This window comes from Salvelinus fontinalis, chromosome 18 (assembly GCF_029448725.1).
Source record: "Salvelinus fontinalis isolate EN_2023a chromosome 18, ASM2944872v1, whole genome shotgun sequence".
In the NCBI taxonomy this organism is placed as follows: domain Eukaryota; kingdom Metazoa; phylum Chordata; class Actinopteri; order Salmoniformes; family Salmonidae; genus Salvelinus; species Salvelinus fontinalis.
This window is the reverse complement of record NC_074682.1, coordinates 46706416-46727427: the sequence shown is the minus strand read 5'-3', so window position 1 is coordinate 46727427 and position 21012 is coordinate 46706416. Positions and strand designations below refer to the sequence as shown.

General features: G+C 44.7%; 1 protein-coding gene across 4 annotated transcripts in view; it reads right to left on the bottom strand.

Annotated features, from left to right (window-relative positions):
- LOC129815643 (vitamin D3 receptor B-like) overlaps positions 1-21012 on the bottom strand; it is a 92335-nt gene that overhangs the window by 24184 nt on the left and 47139 nt on the right. For all 4 annotated transcript variants that reach the window (XM_055869628.1, XM_055869629.1, XM_055869630.1 and 1 more), the window contains 4 exons: positions 17409-17539; positions 15060-15256; positions 14017-14116; positions 6560-6743 (listed from right to left, as the gene is read on the bottom strand). In XM_055869628.1, the coding sequence (XP_055725603.1) occupies positions 6560-6743; positions 14017-14116; positions 15060-15256; positions 17409-17539 (612 nt within the window). The remainder of the gene's footprint in view (positions 1-6559; positions 6744-14016; positions 14117-15059; positions 15257-17408; positions 17540-21012) is intronic.

The window sequence follows — 21012 nt, the reverse complement described above, 5'->3', positions numbered from 1 at the left end:
GGCTAGAAAGGTTAAAGGCACAAACTTTAATTGCGACAGACTGCCTCTGCCACTTGGTACTGGAGAAACATAACCACTCTCAAATGCATAAACGTAGCTATGGATGCAAGGACTAGTTTTAAACATATATTGAAGCACGACAAATACAGCAAAAACATAAACAATGAAGTAATACAACCCGAAGAATCAGTTGTAGTAAGACATTCATTATGTACATTTATTCTGCAAGAAGCAATGACTATATAATGGCTATATAATTGTGCAGCACTGACAAGCCTCAATGCTCTTCTTCGATCAGAAGACCTACATGAACATTACTAACAATGCCTGACCGTATCCTCGACCTTACTTTGCCATTTTACTGTGTCAAACATCAATCTTTATGACATATAATCTGCTGATAACAAAAGATAACAGAAATAATTGCATGTGTAGGCACACTTGTCCTTCTGTGAAGGAACACTCAAACTCTTAACACTTAAACTGCTGGGCCTCGCTACCCCCCTGTACTCCATCAATGAGCAGCCATTTAGACTGCAACATAAACGTATTTCAAAGAACACGATAGCATTTTCATTAGTTTACGTTACTGTAATGCATCTACTGCCGTGTGCTCAGGTTATTCTCCCGTGTGCAAAGGTTATTTGTGGAAAAAGTGTATTTTGAAATTTATTTGGTAAAGGAACGTGTTTTGGAGACCTCAGAATCTGCTCTTTCTGAAAATATATAGAAATCAAAACATAGTACCTGCATGTGACTCTGCAGGATTATTTGAAAAGGTCACTTTTTGGAGCACTGAGAAAAAAATGACACATCCTCCTAAATCTGCATATACAGTTGAAGTCGGAAGTTTACATACACCTTAGCCAAATACATTTAAACTCAGTTTCACAATTCCTAACATTTAATCCTCGTAAAAATTCCTGGTCTTATGTCAGTTAAGATCACCACTTTATTTTAAGAATGTGAAATGTCAGAATAGTAGAGAGAATTATTAATTTCAGCTTGTATTTCTTTCATCACATTCCCAGTGGGTCAGAACTAACAATACACTCAATTAGTATTTGGTAGAATTGCCTTTAAATTGTTGAACTTGGGTCAAACGTTTCGGGTAGCCTTCCACAAGCTTCCCACAATATGTTGGGTGAATTTTGGCCCATTCCTCCTGACAGAGCTGGTGTAACTGAGTCAGGTTTGTAGGCCTCCTTGCTCGCACACACTTTTTCAGATCTAACCATATAATTTCTATAGAATTGAGGTCAAGGCTGTATGATGGCCGCTCCAATACCCTGACTTTGACGTCCTTAAACCAATTTGGGCCCAAACTTTGGAATTATGCTTGAGGTCATTGTCCATTTGGAGGACCCATTTGCAACCAAGATTTAACTTCCTGACTGATGTCTTAAGAAGTTGCTTCAATATATCCACATAATTTTCCTGCCTCATGATGCCATCTATTTTGTGAAGTGCACCAGTCCCTCCAACAGCAAAGCACCCCCACAACATGATGCTGCCACCCACGTGCTTCACGGTTGGGATGGTGTTCTTCAGCTTGCAAGTCTCCCCCCTTTTCCTCCAAACATAATGATGGTCATTATTGCCAAACAGTTCTATTTTTGTTTCATCAGACCAGAGGACATTTCTCCAAAAAGTACGATCTTCATCACCATGTGCAGTTGAAAACCGTAGTCTGGCTTTTTTATGGCGGTTCTGGAGCAGTGGCTTCTTCCTTGATGAGCGGCCATTCAGGTTATGTCGATATAGGACTCGTTTTACTGTGGATAGATACTTTTGTACCTGTTTCCTCCAGCATCTTCACAAGGTCCTTTGCTGTTGTTCTGGGATTGATTTGCACTTTTCACGCCAAAGTACGTTCATCTCTAGGAGACAGAACGCGTCTCCTTCCTGAGCGGTATGACGGCTGTGTGGTCCCATGGTGTTTATACTTGCATTCTATTGTTTGTACAGATGAAAGTGGTACCTTCAGGCTCTTGGAAATTGCTCCCAAGGATGAACCAGACTTGTGGAGGTCTACAATTTCTTTTCTGAGGTCTTGGCTGATTTTTGGGGATTTTCCCATGATGTCAAGCAAAAAAAGAGTTTGAAGGTAGGCCTTGAAATACATCCACAGGTACACCTCCAATTGACTCAAATTATGTCAATTAGCCTGTCAGAGGTTTCTAAAGCCATGACATCATTTTCTGGAATTTTCCAGGCTGTTTAAAGGGACAGTCAACTTAGTGTATGTAAACTTCTGACCCACTGGAATTGTGATACAGTGAATTATAAGTGAAATAATCTGTCTGTAAACAGTTGTTGGAAAAATGACTTGTGTCATGCACAAAGTAGATGTCCTACCTGACTTGCCAAAACTATAGTTAATTAACAAGAAATTTGTGGAGTTGTTGAAAAACGAGTTTTAATGACACCAACCTAAGTGTGTTAACTTGCAGGGGCAGTAGCTTGGATGAAAGGTGCACAGAGGTGCCCATAGTAAACTGCCTGCTCCTCGGTCACAGTTGCTAATATATGCATATTATTATTAGTATTGGATAGAAAACACTCTGAAGTTTCTAAAACTGTTTGAATTATGTCTGTGAGTATAACAGAACTCATATGGCAGGCAAAGACCTGAGAAGTTCCACTTCCTGTTTGAATTTTTTCTGAGGTGGCAGATTTTCAACCAAGCTCTTATTGAAGATCATTTTGCAGGTCTCTGGCAGTGCACCTCCTTGCACAAAGGCGGAGGTAGCGGTCCTGCTGCTGGGTTGTTGCCCTCCTACGGCTTCCTCCACATCTCCTGATGTACTGGCCTGTCTCCTGGTAGCGCCTCCATGCTCTGGACACTACGCTGACAGACACAGCAAACCTTCTTGCCACAGCTCGCATTGATGTGCCATCCTGGATGAGCTGCACTACCTGAGCCACTTGTGTGGGTTGTAGACTCCGTTTCATGCTACCACTAGAGTGAAAGCACCGCCAGCATTCAAAAGTGACCAAAACATCAGCCAGGAAGCATAGGAACTGAGAAGTGGTCTGTGGTCACCACCTGCAGAACCACTCCTGTTTTGGGGGGTGTCTTGCTAATTGCCTATAATTTCCACCTTTTGTCTATTCCATTTGCACAACAGCATGTGAAATTTATTGTCAATCAGTGTTGCTTCCTAAGTGGACAGTTTGATTTCACAGAAGTGTGATTTGGAGTTACATTGTGTTGTTTAAGTGTTCCCTTAATTTTTTTGAGCAGTGTATATCTATAATTCCATGTGTATAACTTGTATTATCATCTACATTTATGATGAGTATTTTTGTTGAAACAATGTGGCTATGCAAAATCACTTGATGTTTTTGGAACTAGTGAATGTAACGTGCCAATGTAAACTCAGATTTTTTGTTATAAATATGAAATTTATCAAACAAAACATGTATGTATTGTGTAACATGAAGTCCTATGAGTGTCATCTGATGAAGATAATCAAAGATAATCAAATCATTAATTTTATCTCTATTTCTGCTTTTTCTGACTGCTATCTTTCGCTGGAAAAACGTCTGTGCTTATTGTGGTTTTATGGTGACCTAACATAATCGTTTGTAGTGCTTTCGCTGAAAAGCATATTTGAAATCGGACACTTTGGTGGGATTAACAACAAGATTACCTTCAAAATGATATAACACATGTATGTTTGAGGAATTTTAATTATGAGATTTCTGTTGTTTAAATTTGGCGCCCTGCACTTTCACTGGCTGTTGTCATATCGATCCCGGTAGCGGAATGCAGCCATAAGAAGTTAAAAAAAATTATATTTGTGATACAGAAATTCTAACAGCATATCTCTGTTAAATAGACTTATCCGGTTAAAGTCAAGAACGGAGGGGGGCATGACTTAAAAAAATGCTGATATATTTAAATTTGAACCTGCCAATGCAGTCAAAATTACTGCCTCGGCACTTCTAGTGTTAAACGAGTAAACCCACAAATAAGGCCTGGTTTATATTCGTGACAAATAGACTTTATGAATCCATTATTGGAAATCCTGTAATTCAGGGGAAACTTCATACATGCACAAACACAAACACACACCAGCAGGCAAACACAAACACACACACACACCAGCAGGCACACACAAACACACACACACACACCAGCAGGCCCGCACAAACACATACAGGCACACACAAACAAATACACACACCAGCAGGCACACACAAACAAATACACACACACCAGCAGGCACACACAAACACATACAGGCCCGCACAAACAAACACACACACCAGCAGGCACACACAAACACACACACGCAGGCCCGCACAAACAAATACCCACACCAGCAGGCACACACAAACACACACACACACACACACACACACGCAGGCCCGCACAAACAAATACACACACCAGCAGGCACACACAAACACATACACACACACGCAGGCCCGCACAAACACACACACACACATGCAGGCCCGCACAAACACACACACAGGCCCGCACAAACAAATACACACACCAGCAGGCACACACAAACACATCCCGGCCCGCACAAACACACATACAAACTCACATGCAGGCACACACACACACACACACACACACACACACACAGGCCCACACAAACAAACACACACTCACACACACACACACACAGGCCCGCACAAACAAACACACACTCACAGGCCCGCACAAACAAACACACACAGGCCCACACAAACACACAAACGCAAACTAATACACTGCTCAAAAAAAATAAAAGGGAACACTTAAACAACACAATGTAACTCCAAGTCAATCACACTTCTGTGAAATCAAACTGTCCACTTAGGAAGCAACACTGATTGACAATAAATTTCACATGCTGTTGTGCAAATGGAATAGACAAAAGGTGGAAATTATAGGCAATTAGTAAGACACCCCCAAAAAAGGAATGGTTCTACAGGTGGTGACCACACACACCACTTCTCAGTTCCTATGCTTCCTGGCTGATGTTTTGGTCACTTTGAATGCTGGCGGTGCTTTCACTCTAGTGGTAGCATGAGACGGAGTCTACAACCCACACAAGTGGCTCAGGTAGTGCAGCTCATCCAGGATGGCACATCAATGCGAGCTGTGGCAAAAAGGTTTGCTGTGTCTGTCAGCGTAGTGTCCAGAGCATGGAGGCGCTACCAGGAGACAGGCCAGTACATCAGGAGACGTGGAGGAGGCCGTAGGAGGGCAACAACCCAGCCGCAGGACCGCTACCTCCGCCTTTGTGCAAGGAGGTGCACTGCCAGAGCCCTGCAAAATGACCTCCAGCAGGCCACAAATGTGCATGTGTCTGCTCAAACGGTCAGAAACAGACTCCATGAGGGTGGTATGAGGGCCCGACGTCCACAGGTGGGGGTTGTGCTGACAGCCCAACACCGTGCAGGACGTTTGGCATTTGCCAGAGAACACCAAGATTGGCAAATTCGCCACTGGCGCCCTGTGCTCTTCACAGATGAAAGCAGGTTCACACTGAGCACATGAGCACATGTGACAGAGTCTGGAGACGCCATGGAGAACGTTCTGCTGCCTGCAACATCCTCCAGCATGACCGGTTTGGCGGTGGGTCAGTCATGGTGTGGGGTGGTATTTCTTTGTGGGGCCGCACAGCCCTCCATGTGCTCGCCAGAGGTAGCCTGACTGTCATTAGGTACCGAGATGAGATCCTCAGACCCCTTGTGAGACCATATGCTGACACATGCACATTTGGGGCCTGCTGGAGGTCATTTTGCAGGCGCACCTCCTTGCACAAAGGCGGAGGTAGCGGTCCTGCTGCTGGGTTGTTGCCCTCCTACGGCCTCCTCCACGTCTCCTGATGTACTGGCCTGTCTCCTGGTAGCGCCTCCATGCTCTGGACACTACGCTGACAGACAAAACAAACCTTTTTGCCACAGCTCGTAATGATGTGCCATCCTGGATGAACTGCACTACCTGAGCCACTTGTGTGGGTTGTAGACTCCGTCTCATGCTACCACTAGAGTGAAAGCACCGCCAGCATTCAAAAGTGACCAAAACATCAGCCAGGAAGCATAGGAACTGAGAAGTGGTGTGTGGTCACCACCTGCAGAACCATTCCTTTTTTGGGGGTGTCTTACTAATTGCCTATAATTTCCACCTTTTGTCTATTCCATTTGCACAACAGCATGTGAAATTTATTGTTAGTCAGTGTTGCTACCTAAGTGGACAGTTTGATTTTACAGAAGTGTGATTGACTTGGAGTTACATTGTGTTGTTTAAGTGTTCCCTTTATTTTTTTGAGCAGTGTATATATTACATTTTTGGTATTTAAATGTGCTGTAAATTTAGAGTTCAACACATTTAAAAAAATCATACTGTAACTAAACACACACACACACTCACCCTTTACCCCCCTCACCCCACCCACCCACCCAAACCACCCATTATCCCACCCACACTCACCCTTTATCCCCCTCACCCCACCCACACAAAACATCCCATTATCCCACACAGACTCACCCTTTACCCCCCTCACCCCACCCACCCACACAAACCACCCATTACCCCACACACACTCACCTGAAACCGGGGATCATCTTAGCGAAACCGATGACCTTCTGGATGCTGTAGCTGACCAGGTCGGCCAAGTGGGGCAACATGGAGAGCGTGGAGCCGTCGTCGTCGTTAGAGTCCGGGCTGCCACCCTGGTCCTGGTACATCATCAGCAGGTTACTGAAGTTCATCAGCTTAGTGTCCACAGACTCTATATGGAGGGAGGAAGGGAGTTAGAAACTCATAGGAGAAAAACAACATTCCCATCAGATTAGTATCCATTGATTCTTCTGAAAAAGGAGAAAGGGACACGGACAGAGAAGGCTAGAGAGTGAAAACATGGAGACAGAGAGAAGGCTAGAGAGTGAAAACATGGAGACAGAGAGAAGGCTAGAGAGTGAAAACATGGAGACAGAGAGAACGCTAGAGAGTGAAAACATAGAGACAGAGAGAAGGCTAGAGAGTGAAAACATAGAGACAGAGAGAAGGCTAGAGAGTGAAAACATAGAGACAGAGAGAAGGCTAGAGAGTGAAAACATGGAGACAGAGAGAAGGCTAGAGAGTGAAAACATAGAGACAGAGAGAAGGCTAGAGAGTGAAAACATGGAGACAGAGAGAAGGCTAGAGAGTGAAAACATGGAGAGAGAGAGAAGGCTAGAGAGTGAAAACATGGAGAGAGAGAGAAGGCTAGAGAGTGAAAACATGGAGACAGAGAGAAGGCTAGGGAGTGAAAACATGGAGACAGAGAGAAGGCTAGAGAGTGAAAACATGGAGAGAGAGAGAAGGCTAGAGAGTGAAAACATGGAGACAGAGAGAAGGCTAGAGAGTGAAAACATGGAGACAGAGAGAAGGCTAGAGAGTGAAAACATGGAGACAGAGAGAAGGCTAGAGAGTGAAAACATGGAGAGAGAGAGAGAAGGCTAGAGAGTGAAAACATGGAGACAGAGAGAAGGCAAGAGAGTGAAAACATAGAGACAGAGAGAAGGCTAGGGAGTGAAAACATGGAGACAGAGAGAAGGCTAGAGAGTGAAAACATGGAGAGAGAGAGAAGGCTAGAGAGTGAAAACAGAGACAGAGAGAAAGCTAGAGAGTGAAAACATGGAGAGAGAGAGAAGGCTAGAGAGTGAAAACATGGAGAGAGAGAGAGAAGGCTAGAGAGTGAAAACATGGAGAGAGAGAGGAGGCTAGGGAGTGAAAACATGGAGACAGAGAGAAGGCTAGAGAGTGAAAACATGGAGACAGAGAGAAGGCTAGAGAGTGAAAACATGGAGACAGAGAGAAGGCTAGAGAGTGAAAACATGGAGACAGAGAGAAGGCTAGAGAGTGAAAACATGGAGAGAGAGAGAGAAGGCTAGAGAGTGAAAACATGGAGACAGAGAGAAGGCAAGAGAGTGAAAACATGGAGAGAGAGAGAAGGCTAGAGAGTGAAAACATGGAGAGAGAGAGAAGGCTAGAGAGTGAAAACAGAGACAGAGAGAAAGCTAGAGAGTGAAAACATGGAGAGAGAGAGAAGGCTAGAGAGTGAAAACATGGAGAGAGAGAGAGAAGGCTAGAGAGTGAAAACATGGAGACAGAGAGAAGGCTAGAGAGTGAAAACATGGAGACAGAGAGAAGGCTAGAGAGTGAAAACATGGAGACAGAGAGAAGGCTAGAGAGTGAAAACATGGAGAGAGAGAGAGAAGGCTAGAGAGTGAAAACATGGAGACAGAGAGAAGGCAAGAGAGTGAAAACATAGAGACAGAGAGAAGGCTAGGGAGTGAAAACATGGAGACAGAGAGAAGGCTAGAGAGTGAAAACATGGAGAGAGAGAGAAGGCTAGAGAGTGAAAACAGAGACAGAGAGAAAGCTAGAGAGTGAAAACATGGAGAGAGAGAGAAGGCTAGAGAGTGAAAACATGGAGAGAGAGAGAAGGCTAGAGAGTGAAAACATGGAGAGAGAGAGAGAAGGCTAGAGAGTGAAAACATGGAGAGAGAGAGAAGGCTAGAGAGTGAAAACATGGAGACAGAGAGAAGGCTAGAGAGTGAAAGCATGGAGACAGAGAGAAGGCTAGAGAGTGAAAGCATGGAGACAGAGAGAAGGCTAGGGAGTGAAAACATGGAGAGAGAGAAGGCTAGAGAGTGAAAGCATGGAGACAGAGAGAAGGCTAGGGAGTGAAAACATGGAGAGAGAGAGAGAAGGCTAGAGAGTGAAAACATGGAGAGAGAGAGAGAAGGCTAGAGAGTGAAAACATGGAGAGAGAGAGAGAAGGCTAGAGAGTGAAAACATGGAGAGAGAGAGAGAAGGCTAGAGAGTGAAAACATGGAGAGAGAGAGAGAAGGCTAGAGTGAAAACATGGAGAGAGAGAGAGAAGGCTAGAGAGTGAAAACATGGAGAGAGAAGGCTAGAGAGTGAAAACATGGAGAGAGAAGGCTAGAGAGTGAAAACATGGAGAGAGAGAGAAGGCTAGAGAGTGAAAACATGGAGAGAGAGAGAGAAGGCTAGAGAGTGAAAACATGGAGAGAGAGAGAGAAGGCTAGAGAGTGAAAACATGGAGAGAGAGAAGGCTAGAGAGTGAAAACATGGAGAGAGAGCGAGAAGGCTAGAGAGTGAAAACATGGAGAGAGAGAGAGAAGGCTAGAGAGTGAAAACATAGAGACAGAGAGAAGGCTAGAGAGTGAAAACATAGAGACAGAGAGAAGGCTAGAGAGTGAAAACATAGAGACAGAGAGAAGGCTAGAGTGAAAACATAGAGACAGAGAGAAGGCTAGAGAGTGAAAACATGGAGAGAGAGGAGGCTAGGGAGTGAAAACATGGAGAGAGAGAAGGCTAGGGAGTGAAAGCATGAAGAGAGAGAGGAGGCTAGAGAGTGAAAACATGGAGAGAGAGAGAGAAGGCTAGAGAGTGAAAACATGGAGAGAGAGGAGGCTAGGGAGTGAAAACATGGAGAGAGAGAAGGCTAGGGAGTGAAAGCATGAAGAGAGAGAGGAGGCTAGAGAGTGAAAACATGGAGAGAGAGAGAGAAGGCTAGAGAGTGAAAACATGGAGAGAGAGAGAGAAGGCTAGAGAGTGAAAACATGGAGAGAGAGAGAGAAGGCTAGAGAGTGAAAACATGGAGAGAGAGAGAGAAGGCTAGAGAGTGAAAACATGGAGAGAGAGAGAGAAGGCTAGAGAGTGAAAACATGGAGAGAGAGAGAGAAGGCTAGAGAGTGAAAACATGGAGAGAGAGAGAGAAGGCTAGAGAGTGAAAACATGGAGAGAGAGAGAAGGCTAGAGAGTGAAAACATGGAGAGAGAGAGAAGGCTAGAGAGTGAAAACATGGAGACAGAGAGAAGGCTAGAGAGTGAAAACATGGAGAGAGAGAGAGAAGGCTAGAGAGTGAAAACATGGAGAGAGAGAGAGAAGGCTAGAGAGTGAAAACATAGAGACAGAGAGAAGGCTAGAGAGTGAAAACATAGAGACAGAGAGAAGGCTAGAGAGTGAAAACATAGAGACAGAGAGAAGGCTAGAGAGTGAAAACATAGAGACAAAGAGAAGGCTAGAGAGTGAAAACATGGAGAGAGAGAGGAGGCTAGGGAGTGAAAACATGGAGAGAGAGAGAAGGCTAGAGAGTGAAAACATAGAGAGAGAGAAGGCTAGAGAGTGAAAACATGGAGAGAGAGAGAAGGCTAGAGAGTGAAAACATGGAGACAGAGAGAAGGCTAGGGAGTGAAAACATGGAGACAGAGAGAAGGCTAGGGAGTGAAAACATGGAGAGAGAGGAGGCTAGGGAGTGAAAACATGGAGAGAGAGAAGGCTAGGGAGTGAAAACATGGAGAGAGAGAAGGCTAGGGAGTGAAAACATGGAGAGAGAGAAGGCTAGGGAGTGAAAACATGGAGAGAGAGAGAAGGCTAGAGAGTGAAAACATAGAGAGACAGAGAGAAGGCTAGGGAGTGAAAACATGGAGAGAGAGAGAAGGCTAGGGAGTGAAAACATGGAGAGAGAGAGAAGGCTAGAGAGTGAAAACATAGAGAGACAGAGAGAAGGCTAGGGAGTGAAAACATGGAGAGAGAGAGAAGGCTAGGGAGTGAAAACATGGAGAGAGAGAGAAGGCTAGGGAGTGAAAACAAGGAGAGAGAGAGAAGGCTAGGGAGTGAAAACAAGGAGAGAGAGAGAAGGCTAGGGAGTGAAAACAAGGAGAGAGAGAGAAGGCTAGGGAGTGAAAACAAGGAGAGAGAGAGAAGGCTAGGGAGTGAAAACAAGGAGAGAGAGAGAAGGCTAGGGAGTGAAAACAAGGAGAGAGAGAGAAGGCTAGGGAGTGAAAACATGGAGACAGAGAGAAGGCTAGGGAGTGAAAACATGGAGACAGAGAGAAGGCTAGGGAGTGAAAACAAGGAGAGAGAGAGAAGGCTAGGGAGTGAAAACAAGGAGAGAGAGAGAAGGCTAGAGAGTGAAAACAAGGAGAGAGAGAGAAGGCTATGGAGTGAAAACATGGAGACAGAGAGAAGGCTAGGGAGTGAAAACATAGAGACAGAGAGAAGGCTAGGGAGTGAAAACATGGAGAGAGAGAGAAGGCTAGGGAGTGAAAACAAGGAGAGAGAGAGAAGGCTAGGGAGTGAAAACAAGGAGAGAGAGAGAAGGCTAGGGAGTGAAAACATGGAGACAGAGAGAAGGCTAGGGAGTGAAAACATGGAGACAGAGAGAAGGCTAGGGAGTGAAAACATGGAGAGAGAGAAAAGGCTAGGGAGTGAACACATGGAGAGAGAGAGAAGGCTAGGGAGTGAAAACATGGAGAGAGAGAGAAGGCTAGAGAGTGAAAACATAGAGAGACAGAGAGAAGGCTAGGGAGTGAAAACATGGAGAGAGAGAGAAGGCTAGGGAGTGAAAACATGGAGAGAGAGAGAAGGCTAGGGAGTGAAAACAAGGAGAGAGAGAGAAGGCTAGGGAGTGAAAACAAGGAGAGAGAGAGAAGGCTAGGGAGTGAAAACAAGGAGAGAGAGAGAAGGCTAGGGAGTGAAAACAAGGAGAGAGAGAGAAGGCTAGGGAGTGAAAACAAGGAGAGAGAGAGAAGGCTAGGGAGTGAAAACATGGAGACAGAGAGAAGGCTAGGGAGTGAAAACATGGAGACAGAGAGAAGGCTAGGGAGTGAAAACAAGGAGAGAGAGAGAAGGCTAGGGAGTGAAAACAAGGAGAGAGAGAGAGAAGGCTATGGAGTGAAAACAAGGAGAGAGAGAGAAGGCTATGGAGTGAAAACATGGAGACAGAGAGAAGGCTAGGGAGTGAAAACATAGAGACAGAGAGAAGGCTAGGGAGTGAAAACATGGAGAGAGAGAGAAGGCTAGGGAGTGAAAACAAGGAGAGAGAGAGAAGGCTAGGGAGTGAAAACAAGGAGAGAGAGAGAAGGCTAGGGAGTGAAAACATGGAGACAGAGAGGCTAGGGAGTGAAAACATGGAGACAGAGAGAAGGCTAGGGAGTGAAAACATGGAGAGAGAGAGAGAAGGCTAGGGAGTGAAAACATGAAAACACAAGAAAGACATCCCTGTCGGTCAGAGACAAACTTACATGTGGTAAACCACACACACACACACACCCACACACTTAAATCTAATGAATGAGCAAGGTTTGTTCGTGGAGGAAGAGATCACGATGACCGTCGAAAACAACTTAGATGAGAGAGAGAAATAAATAGTGAGAGAAAGGGAGGGAGAGAAAAAAAGAAAGAATGATAGAGGGGGGGGGGGGAAGAAACGGTAGAAAATGACATGATGCAGGCTGGGAGGGCCGTGACTCTCTGTGTGGTGGCTCCATTATGAGTGGTTGTCTTAATGATCTCTTGTTAACTCCTGGCAGACAGTGGTCTGAAAGGTCTGCAGGGGGTCCAGAGAAACCTCTGGGGATTCTGAGTAAAACAGCATGAAGGATTGACACACGCACACACACACACACACACACATATGAGTACACAGGAAGCAGTCACTGATGGCAAATAACCAATAAGTGTGTGAGAACTCCTTCATCCCCTCTCTGTGTGAGCTCCTTCATCCCCTCCCTGTGAGATCTCCTTCATTCCCCCCTCTGTGTGAGCTCCTTCATTCCCCCCTCTGTGAGATCTCCTTCATTCCCCCCTCTGTGAGATCTCCTTCATTCCCCCCTCTGTGAGATCTCCTTCATTCCCCCCTCTGTGAGATCTCCTTCATTCCCCCCTCTGTGAGATCTCCTTCATTCCCCCCTCTGTGAGATCTCCTTCATTCCCCCCTCTGTGAGATCTCCTTCATTCCCCCCTCTGTGAGATCTCCTTCATTCCCCCCTCTGTGAGATCTCCTTCATTCCCCCCTCTGTGAGATCTCCTTCATTCCCCCCTCTGTGAGATCTCCTTCATTCCCCCCTCTGTGAGATCTCCTTCATTCCCCCCTCTGTGAGATCTCCTTCATTCCCCCCTCTGTGAGATCTCCTTCATTCCCCCCTCTGTGAGATCTCCTTCATTCCCTCCTCTGTGAGATCTCCTTCATTCCCTCCCTGTGAGATCTCCTTCATTCCCTCCCTGTGAGATCTCCTTCATTCCCTCCTCTGTGAGATCTCCTTCATTCCCTCCTCTGTGAGATCTCCTTCATTCCCTCCTCTGTGAGATCTCCTTCATTCCCCCTCTGTGAGATCTCCTTCATTCCCCCCTCTGTGAGATCTCCTTCATTCCCCCCTCTGTGAGATCTCCTTCATTCCCCCCTCTGTGAGATCTCCTTCATTCCCCCCTCTGTGAGATCTCCTTCATTCCCCCCTCTGTGAGATCTCCTTCATTCCCCCCTCTGTGAGATCTCCTTCATTCCCCCCTCTGTGAGATCTCCTTCATTCCCCCCTCTGTGAGATCTCCTTCATTCCCCCCTCTGTGAGATCTCCTTCATTCCCCCCTCTGTGAGATCTCCTTCATTCCCCCCTCTGTGAGATCTCCTTCATTCCCCCCTCTGTGAGATCTCCTTCATTCCCCCCTCTGTGAGATCTCCTTCATTCCCCCCTCTGTGAGATCTCCTTCATTCCCTCCTCTGTGAGATCTCCTTCATTCCCTCCCTGTGAGATCTCCTTCATTCCCTCCCTGTGAGATCTCCTTCATTCCCTCCTCTGTGAGATCTCCTTCATTCCCTCCTCTGTGAGATCTCCTTCATTCCCTCCCTGTGAGATCTCCTTCATTCCCTCCCTGTGAGATCTCCTTCACCACCTCTATGTGTGTCAGCTTTACCCTTTGATTCTGTATTTCTCACATTTTGCAAATGTTTCTGTCTGTGTGTGCGTGCGTGCGTGCGTAACAGAGGTAAGAATGTGCCATAAAACTCACTCCACAGCTAGCTTGAAATGGCGCTCTCGAATTGGATCCTTTCCTATAATACAACTATCGGTATGTTGTCAAGGAGGGCGGTCACCTGTGTTTGCGATCAGAGGACCACCGGTTTTGAGCCTAGTAAGAGGACAGGGACATTGGAGGAAGAGGAGCTGTTAGCAGCACACTGACGTGGGTTTCACTTTGTGAGCGTGGTTTACCTGGAGAGTGGCTGAAGGAGTCAGATGAGGCATCAGACAGAGAGTGGAGAGAAGCAGCTCTGCTTGCACTGCGTGTCACTGGGCCTTCACGAACTGGAGGCTAAAGGAAAACATACATGTAATATAATATATATAGTAATATATGCCATTTACAGATGTGGGATCTTAATTTGTTTGTTGGTAAGAATTGTCCTGCACAGCGGAAATGCAAACTTGCAGTGTATTTGAGTACTAAAAAGGCTTCTGAAGCTTGATATGTCAGACTTGACTTTCCCTAATGAAAATTGTAACAACCCCTACAAAAAGAATCCTGGCGTTGCAAGCGCCATGCTATCCCTACTGAGCCATACAGGACCACGTGTACTCAATATAGTCTACATCATTAGGATCGGACAATTAAATGCAGCGCTTCGCACTTTGGGAGGAGTGTCACATCAGGGCCTATCACCATTAGGAACAACTGTATGTAGTGTCCTCCTTTAGGTGTCGGTGTGGGGAACTATTCATGTCTGACTCTTACTGTTGTTTGTTTACTGCTGTGTTTGCCTTGTGGTTTGTGTATGTAATGTATGAGGTGTGCTAAGATGTTCCTGTTCTAGGACAATAAACTTAAATCTAACTTTATGTACAGTGCATACTTTAACTTCAAGTTCAGATATCCCATTGGACAAAAGGCACACACGTTAGTTGACAACGCAATCCAGTCTAAATTGAAACTAAAAGTTGAACTGATGCCTGTGCCCAGTTGGATTGAGTGGAGTATGTTACGAGCTTGGCACTGGTGTTACAGGGTGGAGACTGGTGTTACAGGGTGGAGACTGGTGTTAAATACAATATTAGAGATTAGTGTATGGAGTGAGTATGTTATGGAGTTGGCACTGGTGTTACAGAGTGTATACTGGTGTAACGGAGTAGAGACTAGTGTTACAAATTGGAGGTTGGTGTTACGGAGTAGAGACTGGTGTTACGGAGTGGAGACTGGTGTTACAGACTGAACACTGGTATTATTGAGTGGAAACTTGTGTAACGGAGTGGACACGGACCCTGAAGCGGTTGAAGTCGGAGTAGGAGTCGTCATAGGTCTTGTGGTGTGCCTCCACCAGTGTGGCGATGACCTGGCTCTGGTCCTCGCTCAGCCGGGGTCGCTGCGCCTCCCTCTGTGCCTCTCGCTGCGCCTCCTCATCCTTCCTCCGCTGGATCAGATCTTTCTTCCGCTGCACCTCCTCATCTGTCAGAATGACTGGGAGGTAGAGAGAGACAGAGAGAGAAAGAAAGAGGGAGAGAGAAAGAAAGAGGGAGAGAGAGAAAGGGAGAGAGATGGAGAGAGAGGGGTTAAAGAAAGAGAACATGTTTAATTGAATTAGCAGAAAGAAGGCTTCAGAGGGAGGAACGCTAAAGAAAGAAGTGGTGCGACAGAGAGAAATGCAGATACCACACAGACTATTTGAGACTGAAATGATTGGGACATAGGCAAAATAGAGGTTAATGCAGATGCTGTGTGTGTGTGTTTGAACTAGCATATGTAAGTGTGTGTGTGTTTAAGAAAATGAGCATATTTAAGTTGTGTGTGTCTGTGTGTGTGTTTGAGAAAATGAGCGTATTTAAGTTGTGTGTGTGTGTTTGATAAAGTGAGCGTATTTAAATGTGTGTGTGGCAGTGTGTGTACACAAGCGCGAGCCAGCGTGTGTTCTACAACGTGACTAGGTTGCGCGGCACATGCATCGTCCTGTCGTCAACACACAAAGCATTATCTCCACTCTGTTCCCCCTGTTGTTGTTCCAGCTACTGAATTAGCTCACACTCTTCTCCGCACTAAAACAGATTGTTGTCATAGCAGCAGCAGCATAAATGCACTGGCTCCTATTCATGTACAGTGTTGGGAGGACTGTGAATTCACTCTCTGGGAATTCACTGCTTCAAATACAAATTCAAACACCCACCGGGATTTCATGGGGAAAACAAAAGAACAACCAAACCTTCTATTAACAGACTGAAAACAGAGTCCATTTGAAGTGTGGCGAAAACATCCGCAGGTGTCTAAAGTTCAAAAGGGAGCATGATGTACAGGCTCTCCCAGAATGCTCTAGTACTCCTGGTGGATGTTATAAACATTCTTATGAGGGAAATGACCTAGAAGGTCTTGACCGGGTCCAAATGCTTCTATTGGTAAATATGGTGTGTGCCTTGCTCTCTATGGGTACAAAAGAAGGGGGGAGGGGTTAGATCAGGGGTGTCAAACTAATTTTTCCCCAGATGCCCCATTCGGTCTTCAATGAGATCCGTGGGGCCGCACAAATAATTGGTTAGGTTTCCTCTTCGTTTAGTTTTTTACTCAAACCACCCGGGGGCGGGATTAGACTCACCCGCAGTACGGATTGGACCCTCCCGCGGGCCGGATGTTTGACCCCTGGGTTAGACAGTGAGGTGATACGAGCCCTGTTTGTTCAAAATTCCGTGGTTTTTTTCTGTGTGTGTGTGTGTGTGTGTGTGTGTGTGTGTGTGTGTGTGTGTGTGTGTGTGTGTGTGTGTGTGTGTGTGTGTGTGTGTGTGTGTGTGTGTGTGTGTGTGTGTGTGCATGTGTGCATGTGTGCGTGTGTTTGTTTGTCATTGCTATTGGCAGGCTAATTTGTGTTTTAAAGCTGACATGTACTGACTTCTAATAACAAAGGAGTTATTTTGACTGAAATTCCATTTCCTCCATGAGATGAATTATCTCCTGTTATTATCAGTGTGCCAGTACACCCCATTAACAGTTACCTAACAGCAGACTGATAGAAGATAATTTCTCTGCTCAACACACACATCTTCCATGGTTCAAAACATCATTACAAAATTCAAGAGATCATTCAGACACTCATGGGAGAGAAATTAGTGCATTTCTTATTAAGAACAGTTGCCTAACAATGGGATGAAAATACATTTCTCCCTGTAGTGCTCTTCAGAGTCAAATGATATTTTCCTTTGTGTGTGCGTGATCATATTATGTGTGATCTTACACCTCTAATAATGTGTTTCTTAATCCTGGTCCTAGAACCAAGGGGTCTACACACCAGATTAGTACTAAACACCTGATTCTACTGGTCAAAGGTTTAATGATGAGTTGATTATTTAAATTAGGGGTGTAGTGCTATGGCAAAAAATGAAATGTGCATCCCTTCGGGTCCCCAGGACCAGGATTAAAGAAACACTGATCTAGCCTGCAAGGCTATCCTCTGACAGTCAAAACGAAAAAGCATTTCTGACAGAAGAGTTGAGTAGGAAGGAGGAGTGGGAATGACATTGCCTCTAGGTACTGATCTAAGGTCAGTTTTGCATTGTTCCCCCTTAGTTTCTGACATTAGGATTTGGGGAAGGGGAACCTAATCCTACATCTGTGCAGAACGGACACTCACACTCCTTCATCATGCCGATGTCCACGCAGCGTTTGAGCCGGCAGGCCTGGCAGTGGCGGCGGTTATCCTTGGTGATGGTGCAACTGCCGTTGAAGGGGCATGTGAAGCTAGCCTTACGCTTCATACTGCGTCTGTAGAGGGGGAGAGGAAAGATAGAGAGTGGGGGCGGGGGGAGAGAAGAAGAAAGAGAGAGATGGAGGAATGTGATGAATGTCCATAAATATGGTGCTGAAAGCAGTGTGACCCTTTTGCCACATGTTATACTGGATGACCTATGACCTTCCTTGTGACTATCTGAGCTGAATTATTACAATAATGACAAATAGAACAATACATTTATAACATTCATGTGCATCACAGTTACTCAAAACTCCTACTTCAAATGTTATACCTATCATTTGACAGCAAGCACATACAGTGCCTTGCAAAAGTATTCATCCCCCTTGGCGTATTTCCTATTTTGTTTCATTACAATCTGTAATTTAAATTGATTTTTATTTGGATTACATGTAATGGACAAACACAAAATAGTCCAAATTGGTGAAGTAGAACGAAAAAATTGCATTTGTATTCACCCTTTTGCTATGAAGCCACTAAATAAGATCTGTTGCAACCAACTACCTTCAGACGTCACAAAATTAGTTAAATAAAGTGCACCTGTGTGCAATCTAAGTGTCACATGATCTCAGTATATATAGACTTGTTCTGAAAGGCCACAGAGTCTGCAACACCACTAAGCAAGTGGCACCATGAAGACCAAGGAGCTCTCCAAACAGGTCAGAGACAAAGCTGTGGATAAGTACAGATCAGGGTTGGGTTATTAAAAAATATCAGAAACTTTGAACATCCCACGGAGCACCATTAAATCCATTATTAAAAAAATGGAAAGAATATGACACTGCAACAAAGCTGCCAAGAGAAGGCCGCCCACAAAAACTCACGGAACAGGCAAGGAGGGCATTAATCAGGGAGGCAACAAAGAGTTCAAAGATAACCCTGAAGGAGCTGCAAAGCTCCACAGCAGAGATTAGAGTATCTGTCCATAGGACCACTTTAAGAAAAAAGACATTGCTTAAAGAAAAAAAGAAGCAAACATATTTGGTGTTCGCCAAAAGGTATGTGGGAGACTCCCCAAACATATGGAAGAATGTACTCGGGTCAGATGAGACTAAAAGGATGGATAGAGCTAAATACAGGGAAATTCTTGAGGGACACCTGCTTCAGTCTTCCAGAGATTTGAGACTGGGGTGGAGGTTCACCTTCCAGCAGGACAAATGACCCTAAGCATGCTGCTAAAGCAACACTTGAGTGGTTTAAGGGGAATGGCCTAGTCAAAGCCCAGACCTCAATCCAATTGAGAATCTGTGGTATCACTTAAAGATTGTTGTACACCAGAGGAACCCATCCAACTTGAAGTAGCTGGAGCAGTTTTGCCTTGAAGAATGGGCAAAAATCCCAGTGGGTAGATGTGCCAAGTTTATAGAGACATACCCCAAGCGACTTGCAGCTGTAATTGCTGCAAAAGGTGGTTCTACAAAGTATTGACTTTAGGGGTGAATAGTTATGCACACTTAAGTTCTGTTTTTTTTTGTCTTATTTCTTGTTTCACAATAAAAAATATTTTTAATCTTCAAAGTGGTAGGCATGTTGTGTAAATCAAATGATACAATACCCACCAAAATCTATTTTAATTCCAGGTTGTAAGGCAACAAAATAGGAAAAATGCCAAAGGGGGTGAAAACTTTCACAAGCCACTGTATTAGCAGACGTATTTCATTTCAAAACTTCACATTTCTCTTGTATAGGCTACTTATATTTAACAATATCAGCATAAGGTGCTCGATAAGTGGTCTGTTCGGTTGGTGTGGGTTATTTACGGTTTATCGTCCCGGCACTACTATCAATCAGTTAGTGACCAAAATGTGTAATCACGGTGTCATTCCATAAATATTGATGTCCTTCACCTCTTCTCTGGTTCCTACTCAAAGAAGCACAAACATGCACACATGCATGCAGAGGGAAAGAGCGAGAGAGAGAGTCATGCTACAAAGATATTCAAGGCATTACAATGATCAGTGCAACACACACATATATTACCGTAAATATGTTAGGACATACAGTGCCTTCAGACAGTATTCATAACCCTTGACTTATTATACATTTTGTAGTGTTACAGCCTGAAATCAATTAAATATAAATTTTCCCCCTCCCATCTACACAATAACCCTTAAGTACAAAGCAAATTCATTGAAATATTTTTGCACATTTATTGAATGTTTAAAAAAAATATATTAATTGGCAACAAATTCTGACACTACACATCCAAGTGTATCTGACCAAATTATGAAAGACAGGCATTGTACTTTTGAATTCTGTAAAGTGAGTGTGGAAGAGAATTTTTTCATCTATCAACAATGACAAGCCACCGGGGTCTGACAACTTGAATGGAAAATTACTGAGGATAATAGCGGACAATATTGCCACATCTTCAATTTAAGCCTACTAGAAAGTGTGCGCCCTCAGGCCTGGAGGGAAGCTAAAGTCATTCCTCTACCTAAGAATAGTAAAGCCGGGCCTCCCGGGTGGCGCAGTGGTCTAGAGCACTGCATCGCAATGCTAGCTGAGCCACCAGAGTCTCTGGGTCCGCGCCCAGGCTCTGTCGCAGCCGCGACCGGGATGTCCGTGGGGCGACGCACAATTGGCATAGCGTCGTCCGGGTTAGGGAGGGTTTGGCCGGTAGGGATATCCTTGTCTCATCGCGCTCCAGCGACTCCTGTGGCGGGCCGGGCGCAGTGCGCGCTAACCGAGGGGGGCGGGTGCATGGTGTTTCCTCCGACACATTGGTGCGACTGGCTTCCGGGTTGGAGGTGCGCTGTGTTAAGAAGCAGTGCGGCTTGGTTGGGTTGTGCTTCGGAGGACGCATGACTTTCGACCTTCGTCTCTCCCGAGCCCGTACGGGAGTTGTAGCGATGAGACAAGATAGTAATTACTAGCGATTGGATACCACAAAAATTGGGGAGAAAAGGGGATAAAATATATATATATATATATATATATATATATATATATATATATATATATATATATATATATATATATATATATATATATAAAAGAATAGTAAAGCCCCCTTCACTGGCTCAAATAGCTGACCAGTCAGCCTGTTTTGGAAAAAATTGTGTTTGACCAGATACAATGCTATTTTACAGTAAACAAAGTGACATACTTTCAGCATCCTTATAGGGAAGGATATTCAATAAGCACAGCACTTACACAAATGTCTAATGATAGGCCGAGAGATTGATAAAACGATTGTGGGGGCTGATTTGTTAGACTTCAGTGCGGCTTTTGACATTATCGATCATAGTCTGCTGCTGGAAAAACAGGTTATGGCTTTACACACCCTGCTATATTGTGGATAAAGAGTTACCTGTCTAACAGAACACAGAGGGTGTTTTTTCAATGGAAGCCTCTCCAACATAATCCAGGTAGAATGAGGAATTCAGGATCACCACTTTATTTTAAGAATGTGAAATGTCAGAATAATAGTAGATAATGATTTCAGATTTTATTTCTTTCATCACATTCCCAGTGGGTCAGAAGT